This window comes from Penaeus japonicus, unplaced genomic scaffold, assembly GCF_977035675.1.
Source record: "Penaeus japonicus unplaced genomic scaffold, GWHDUDI00000001_assembly GWHDUDI00000001, whole genome shotgun sequence".
NCBI lineage: Eukaryota > Metazoa > Arthropoda > Malacostraca > Decapoda > Penaeidae > Penaeus > Penaeus japonicus.
The window spans coordinates 55,462,898-55,471,806 of NW_028234403.1; the positions used below are offsets into that span (position 1 = coordinate 55,462,898).

The 8,909-nt window shown below is 40.1% G+C and overlaps 1 protein-coding gene across 1 annotated transcript in view; it reads left to right on the forward strand.

The window, feature by feature from the left end:
- Positions 1–1,355: 1,355 nt before the first annotated feature.
- Positions 1,356–8,909, forward strand: part of LOC147472576 (uncharacterized) — a 19,788-nt gene continuing 12,234 nt past the window's right edge. Inside the window, exons 1-5 of the mRNA XM_086549113.1 lie at positions 1,356–1,454; positions 3,815–3,921; positions 5,485–5,557; positions 6,812–6,922; positions 7,722–7,828. Of these exons, the coding sequence (XP_086405239.1) occupies positions 1,356–1,454; positions 3,815–3,921; positions 5,485–5,557; positions 6,812–6,922; positions 7,722–7,828 (497 nt within the window). The remainder of the gene's footprint in view (positions 1,455–3,814; positions 3,922–5,484; positions 5,558–6,811; positions 6,923–7,721; positions 7,829–8,909) is intronic.

An 8,909-nucleotide genomic window follows, 5' to 3' on the forward strand; every position in this document is an offset into this window, starting at 1 on the left:
TTTCCTTTTATGATCTTATTAGTTTGAGATATCGAGGATTTATGTTTACATGATGCTAGGACTCCTATCAGTCATAAGTGACTCTATCTATCTATCTCCGGACTACTCTTCTCCTCTCTCTACTATCTATCTAGGACTTTATCTATCTATCTATCTAGGACTCTCTCTCTCTCTCTCTATCTATCTAGAGCCCTCTCTCTCTCCCTATCTATCTAGGACTCTATCTATCTATTTAGGACTCTCTCTCTCTATCTATCTAGGACTCTATCCATCTATCTATCTAGGACTCTCTCTCTCTATCTATCTAGGACTCTATCCATCTATCTATCTAGGACTCTCTTTCTCTCCATCTATCTATCTAGGACTCTCTATCTCTCTATCTATCTATCTAAGGCTCTATCTATCTATCTAGGACTCTATATATCTATCTAGGACTCTATCCATCTATCTATCTAGGACTCTCTCTCTCTATCTATCTATCTAGGACTCTATATATCTATCTAGGACTTTATCTATCTATCTATCTAGAACTCTATCTCTCTGTCTATCTATCTATGACTCTTTCCTTCGCCTGTCGTCAATTAAGGAGTGTCTAAGAACGCCTAAGTTTACCACCACATGTTAAATCCACTAAAAGTGTGCATTGGCTTTGGCTAGTTCACCACGATGGATTGCAAAGCCAATGCGTATGTTGAGATGGAGGGAGAGGGAGGGAGAGGGAGGGAGAGGGAGAGGGAGAGGGAGAAGGAGGGAGAGGGAGGGAGGGAGAGGGAGGGAGAGGGTAAGGTGAGAGGGGGGAGAGGGAGGAGAGTAGATGTGAGTGAGAGCGAGGGACATGGAGAGGGAGAGGGAGAAGAGATAGGGAGATAGGGAGAGGGAGAGGGAGCAAGGGAGAGGGAGAGTGAGATGAGAGAGAGGAGAGATAGAGAAGAGAGAGAGGAGCGAGAGAGAGAAATGGACAGAGAGAGAGAAATGTACATAGAAGAAAGAGAGATATCGATATAGATAGATATATGTAGATAGACAGAGATAGAGATAGATAGATAAGATAGATAGATAGAGAAAGACAGATAAAAAGAACGAGAAAGCTAGTGGAGAGCGAATTAGAAACAGATTGACAATACAGAAGATAGAAAAATATAAAAAAAAAAAAAAATAATAAGAGAGGGACGAAAATAAACACGCCCATACTATTCAACCCCTTCACCCCCTCCCCGACACCCCACCACCCCCAGCACCCACCCACCCTCAACCCAAGGGCCTCTTCATTCCTATCTCCAGGAAGCGGATATCTCCCAATTTCAGTCGGATGTGGATGGTGATGACACGTGACCGCTTGCGCGGAATGTGTGATTATGACGAATTCCTGTACATGGATGGAGGTGTCAGCTGGATACAAGACGCCTGTGCTAGAATCGGATATTAATGGATTTCTGAAACCTTTTACATTGATGGTGAGATGGTGCTTTTGGTGTTGTTGTTGTTGTTGTTTTCATTGGGGTTATTGTTATCATTATGGAGGTTGGTATTTTGTGGGTGTTTATGGTTAGTGGGGGGATGATGATGATGATGGTGATGACGATGGTGATGATTATAATGATGATGATTATGATGATGGTGATATTGATGGTAATGATAGTAATGATAATGATAATAATGAAAATAGCAATAACAATAATAATGATAACAATATAACACTAGTGATAATAATGGTGATGATGAAAATGATAGTAATAATGATAATGATAATATTTATAATGGTAGTAATAATGATAATATTGATAATGATACAATGTGGTGATACAATTATCAGAATAATAATTAAAATATAATATTGATACGACGTAACATGATCAATATCTGTTTAAATAGACGCATAAGATAATGCAAATGGTAACAACTCTTACTTACAATCAACAAAGACGAAATTCAAGCTAATTTCCCATACAAACTGACACACAATATGACACACACTTGGTAATACTAATCACAACATTGCAAGACTTTATTAATCATTACGTTCCTAACAATTCTTATTTACAATCAACAAAGACGAAATTCAAGCTAATTTCCCATACAAACTGACACACAATATGACACACACTTGATAATACTAATCACAACATTGCAAGACTTTATTAATCATTACGTTCCTTTGCCACCTGCCTTTGCAAAACAGTCATGGGCTCTCATTCTGGCCACTATATTGTGCGTGTTGACTGCGGCCGGTGGGGTACGAGTGGCATATGCAAGGGTCAGTCAAAGGCTAGTTAGGTGAGTGAATGCCCCCTTGGTTCTGTAGATTGATCCCAGATATAAAAAAAGATGATGATAATAGTGATGTGTAATATTAGTAATGATGATGATGATGAGGATACTTGGTAATAGTGGTATGGATTATGGTAAAATTGTTTGATTATAGTATTTATGTTAATGATAAGAACGTCTACACACACACTCCTAGACACACACACAGACACACACACTCCTAAACACACAAACACACACACACACTCCTAAACACACACACAGACACACACACACTCCTAAACACACACACAGACACACACACTCCTAAACACACACACACACACACACAAACACACACTCCTAAACACACACACAGACACACACACTCCTAAACACACAAACACACACACACACTCCTAAACACACACACTCCTAAACACACACACAGACACACACACTCCTAAACACACACACAAACACACACTCCTAAACACACAAACACACACACACACTCCTAAACACACACACAGACACACACACACTCCTAAACACACACACACTCCTAAACACACACACTCCTAAACACACACACAGACACACACACACAGACACACACACACAGACACACACACACTCCTAAACACACACACACTCCTAAACACACACACAGACACACACACACTCCTAAACGCACACACACTCCTAAACACACACACACTCCTAAACACACAAACACACACACACACTCCTAAACACACACACACAGACACACACACACTCCTAAACACACACAGACACACACACACTCCTAAACACACACAGACACACACACACTCCTAAACACACACAGACACACACACACTCCTAAACACACACACAGACACACACACACTCCTAAACACACACACAGACACACACACTCCTAAACACACACACAGACACACACACTCCTAAACACACAAACACACACACTCCTAAACACACACACACACTCCTAAACACACACACAGACACACACACTCCTAAACACACACACACTCCTAAACACACACACACACACACACACACACACTCCTAAACACACAAACACACACACTCCTAAACACACACACAGACACACAAACACTCCTAAACACACACACAGACACACACACATTCCTAAACACACACACAGACACACAGACACACACACACTCCTAAACACACACACAGACACACACACACTCCTAAACACACACACAGACACAGACACACACTCCTAAACACACACACAGACACACACACACACTCCTAAACACACACACAGACACACACACACACTCCTAAACACACACAGACACACTCCTAAACACACACACAGACACACACACACTCCTAAACACACACACAGACACAGACACACACTCCTAAACACACACACAGACACACACACACACTCCTAAACACACACACAGACACACTCCTAAACACACACACAGACACACTCCTAAACACACACACACACACACACAGACGTACATATTCAGACAACAATATAATTCCTTTAATATCAATATATTCAAAGGGAAAGGAAAGACTCCCTAAATGTTGCACTGCATCCTGCAACGAAGAGAACACCACCCATAACAGACGAGACCATGTTGTGGACTGTGGGTGCGATTCTTGCACAATGTAAGTCCTAATTGCAATGTTTTCATTTCAATAAAAGAAAAAAAAGAGAAAGAGAAAGAAAGAAAATGCAATGTTTTCATTTCGATAAAAGAAAAAAAAAAAGAAAAAAGAAAGAAAGAAAGAAAGAGAAAGAAAGAAAAATGCAATGTTTTCATTTCAATAAAAGAAAAAAAAGTAAAAAGAGAAAGAAAGAAAGAAAGAAAAATGCAATGTTTTCATTTTAATAAAAGAAAAAAATAATAAAAGAAAGAGAAAGAAAGAAAGAAAAATGCAATGTTTTCATTTCAATAAAAGAAAAAAAAAAGAAAAAAGAAAGAGAAAGAGAGATAGAAAGAAAGAAAGAAAGAAAAAAACAGCACGAAAGATAGTGCACGAGGTTGCGAAATGCATGACATAAATCTGATGAAAAATATTAATATCTTGATGATCACATTTTAAGTTTGATCTGCAGCATGAAATGAATCCTTAAAAATATATATAAGCAAAAATAAATAAGCCATGATATATGTATTCTAAAACACATATCACGTTCACTCAAAAAGTAAAGATAAATTGAATTCCTGATTTAATATATCATGAATCATCGTATCATAAAATTTATTTAGTTTAAAAAAATCTCATTTGATTAGTCATTCTATTCTCTAATACTAATATCAATTGCGATTAACGATAAACGAGTTAATTCAGCTCTGTATTTCAATTTTTCTCTCTCTTTCCAACCCCCTCCTTTCTCTCCTCCCTTCCCTTCCTCCTTCGCTTCTCTCTCTCGTTCTCTTCGTTTCTCTCTCCCTCTCTCTCTCCCTCCCTCCCTCGCTATCTCTCTTTCTCCCTTCCTCTCTATATCTCCCCCTTCTCTCCGTCTCTCCGTCTCTATATCCTCTCCCATCTCTCTCAACATCTTCTCTATCACTCGACCCCTCCCCCTCTCATCTCTCTCCTCCCTACCCCCTCTTTTTTTTTTCTCCCTCTTCCTCACCCTGCTCCTCTCCCTCCCACCCTCTACTCTCCTCTCCCCTCCTTATTCCTACCCTCCTCCCTCCCACCCACCGTGTTCCACCCACCCCCTACACCACCCGCCCACACCCCTCCACCCCACCCTACCCCTCCACCTCCCGACCCCCACCCCCTACCCTCCACCCCCTCCCCCTCTCCCACCCTCCTTCCCTCCCCCTCCCAATACCCCTACCCACCATACCCATACCCCCTCCTACCCCCTACCCACCCTTATCACAAAACCCACCCTCCATTCTGCCCCCCCCTCCCCACCCCTCCCCTCCCCATCCATCCCCCCTCCCACCTCCCCCCCTTTTCCCCTCCATCCCCTCCCCCCCCCCCTTCCAATCCCCTCCCCCCCCCCCCCCAAAAAAAAAAAAAAAAAAAAAAAAAAAAAAAAAAAAAAAAAAAAAAAAAACAACAACAAGCCATCAACAAGGTTCCCAAAGGCGATTCCGTCCGCGTCGTAACCGGCTTGTGGCTCCTCGCTTCCCTCATCCTGACGACTGTCTACCGATCCAACCTGAAGGCGATGCTCATTCTACCCAAACTGAACCTGCCCTTTGACAGCCTCGAGCAGCTGGTGGAGACGGAGCTACCAGTGTGGATGTCGTCGAGTACTACTATCTATCAGGCTATACAGGTTGGTTGTTGTTGTTGTTGTTGTTTTTTTGTTGTTTTTTTGTAAGTGTTTGGTTGGTTGGTGTCTATGTATTGTTGTTGTTATTATTGTTATCATTTTTTATTGTTATCGGTATTATTATTGTTATCATTTTTATTGTTATCGTTATTATTATTGTTATCATTTTTATTGTTATCGTTATTATTGTTATCGTTATTATTATTGTTATCATTTTTATTGTTATCGTTATTATTGTTATCGTTATTATTATTGTTATCATTTTTATTGTTTTCGTTATTATTATTGTTATCATTTTCATTGTAATCATTATTATTATTGTTATCACTATTATTATAATTATCATTATCAATATTATTATTTTCTTTATTATCCTATTATCATTATCGTTACAACTATCATTATTACCATTGCTATAACAGTAATAAATATGATCATTATAATTATTCTTATTCTTATTGACATTATTACTATTATCCTTTTATCATCATTAAAATCATTATTATATTCTTCATTTTGCTAGGTAAATTGCAACTTTTTCATTAAGAAATATCTCGTGTGTGTATGTGTGTGTGTGTGTGTGTGTGTGTGTATTTGTATGAAATATGTCTGTGCGAGCAAATGAAACCCATTTGATGTATTAATTAAAACTACCATAGTTATATATACCTCAGCATTTTGGGTTTCGATATCCAATAAGTTTCGCAGCCAAACCATTATTGGGAGATCGAATTGAATTTTAACTTGCTTTCATGACACACACGCGCAAACACACACACGCGCAAACACACACACACACACACACACACACACACACACACACACACACACACACACACACACACTCACTCTCCTCTCTCTCTCTCTCTCTCTGTCTTTCCCTCTCTCTCTCTCTCTCTCTCTCTCTCTCTCTCTCTCTCTCTCTCTCTCTCTCTCTCTCTCATCTCTCATCAGTAATAATATCAATAATGATAATCATAATAATGGTAATAATAAGGATAATAGTAACACTACTGATAATAAATGTAATAATAATGTTGATAATAATAACAATCATAATAACAAAAATGATGATAATAATCACATCGATGATAAAAAAACAACAAACAAATAAGCTGTTGAATGAAAACATAACCCACCCACCCAAAAAAAAAAAAAAAAAAAAAAAAAAAAAAAAAAAAAAAAAAAAAAAAAACCAATAATCCTTCTCTCCAGAGCGCCCCTCGGAACACGTCCCTGGGTCGCCTCCTGCCGCAGGTGTACCACAAAGACCCCGTCCTATCCATCGAGAGGCTTATCCAGGGTCACCATGTCCTACTTGTTCCTCGCTCGGCCCTCCTGCAGATCCTACACCAGACTTTCTCCACGGTAGGATTCCGCCTTCCTTCAGTTTCATTTTGGGTCTTTTCTTTGTATTAATTGATTATCTAGATTATTGTGTTTGGGATGGTTATTGCTAGATGGTAGTATGGGTGTTATGTATTAGGATGAATGAGTGAGATTGTGATGTTGGTGAGTTATGTGTTACGGGTTGTTGATATTGTATTTTAGTTTATGTGATCCATTTTTTTTCGATGTGGTTTTTAGATAAGTGAATGTCTGAGGTTGTATTTTTATGTTGCTAATCATTTTTCTCAGTGTTAATGAAGCATCCATTTTTGGATATGGTAGTAGAGCTGAACGTTGTCTCTCTCCACCTCTTTACCTATCTGTCTAGATATCTATTTCTCTCTCTATCTCTCTGGCTCTCTGCCCTCCCTCTCCCTCTCTCTCTCTCTCTGTCTGTCTCTCTCTCTCTCTCTCTCTCTCTCTCTCTATATATATATATATATATATATATATATATATATATATATATATATATATATATATATATATATATATATTCTTCCTCTCTACAAATCTGTTTACAAATCCTCTCTCTCCTCTCCTCTCTTTCCCTCACTCCCTCCTCACTCCTCTCATCTCAACCCCTCCACACTTTTTTCTCTTCCTCTTTCCTTCTTTATCTCCCTCTCTCTCTCCCCCCTTCTCTCCGTCCCTCCCTCTCCCTCCATCCCTAGACCTGAAAAACAAAAACAAAAACAAAAAAACGAATTACTAACTGACTACATAAAAAAACCCTACTACTGCCGGACTTCACTCCTTCCCATCACTCCATCAACAGACAGGCCAGTGCAAGAACTACATCATGTCTGAAAGCTTCATGAAGACCACGACGCTGAGGCTCGTCTTCCCCAAGGGCTCGTCACTGAAGGAACGAGTCGACCCTATGTAAGTTCCTGAAGTTTTGTGTGATGAATGTTGGGATGTGGAGAGAAGTGCGTATGTTTGTAGTTGTTGGAGGGAGGGAGAGGTAGAGGGAGGGAGAGGGAGAGGGAGGGTGGGAGAGAGGGAGGGAGAGGGAGAGGGAGGGTGGGAGAGAGGGAGGGAGAGGGAGGGAGGGTGGGAGAGAGGGAGGGAGAGGGAGGGAGGGAGGGAGAGGGAGGGAGGGAGGGAGAGAGAGAGAGAGAGAGAAGAGTGAGATTGAGGAAGAGGAGGGGGGGAGGAGAGAGAGAGAGAGAGAGGAAGAGAGCGAGAGAGAGAGAGAAGGAGAGATATAGGGAGAGGAGATCAGAACCCCAAACTCCTACTTTCCCCGTAATCCTGATGAAATCAACTGCAACTGATATCGTTATCCTGCCTGGCGAAATTATCCATTATAAAAAAAAAAACGTCCTAACCCCTAGCCTTCTTTTTCTTTCCCTTTCCATTTTAACCATCCCATCTGATTACATCCATAAACATGTTATTATTATGAAGTTATTTGCTAGCGCGCCAAACACTCATTATAGTCATATTTAACGCATCTCTTAGATAAAACCATCTCGATCTTCAATCTAAAATTTCCCCCCCCCCCTATTAATTCATCTATATCGAATTTATATTTCCTATCAACCACCCACTTCACATGGCCCCCCCCCCCGCATGAGAGAAGCCTCGTTCACATCTCCTTGAAGCTGATTAATCAACGTAAAGAAAGACTGGTTACAACACCACTTACAAAAAAACGAAAACAACATCACCTCTGTCCCACTCCTATCTATCCCTCCCCCCTTCTCCCCATGAGACAACCAACTATCTAACTATAATATATATCCTACTATTATCTATAATCCCGTGTCAACAAACCCACAACATCGGACTCATCTCGTTCCACATCTCCTTGAAGTTCTTTTCTTTAACCAGGCGGGATTAACGAAACTCAAAACAATACCATAACCGATCATCGCTTAAATCTAAAATCAATCAATCAAATCTATCTAATTCCTCCCCCCATCGCTCTATTCCATAATCTATCTATCTAATTCCTAAT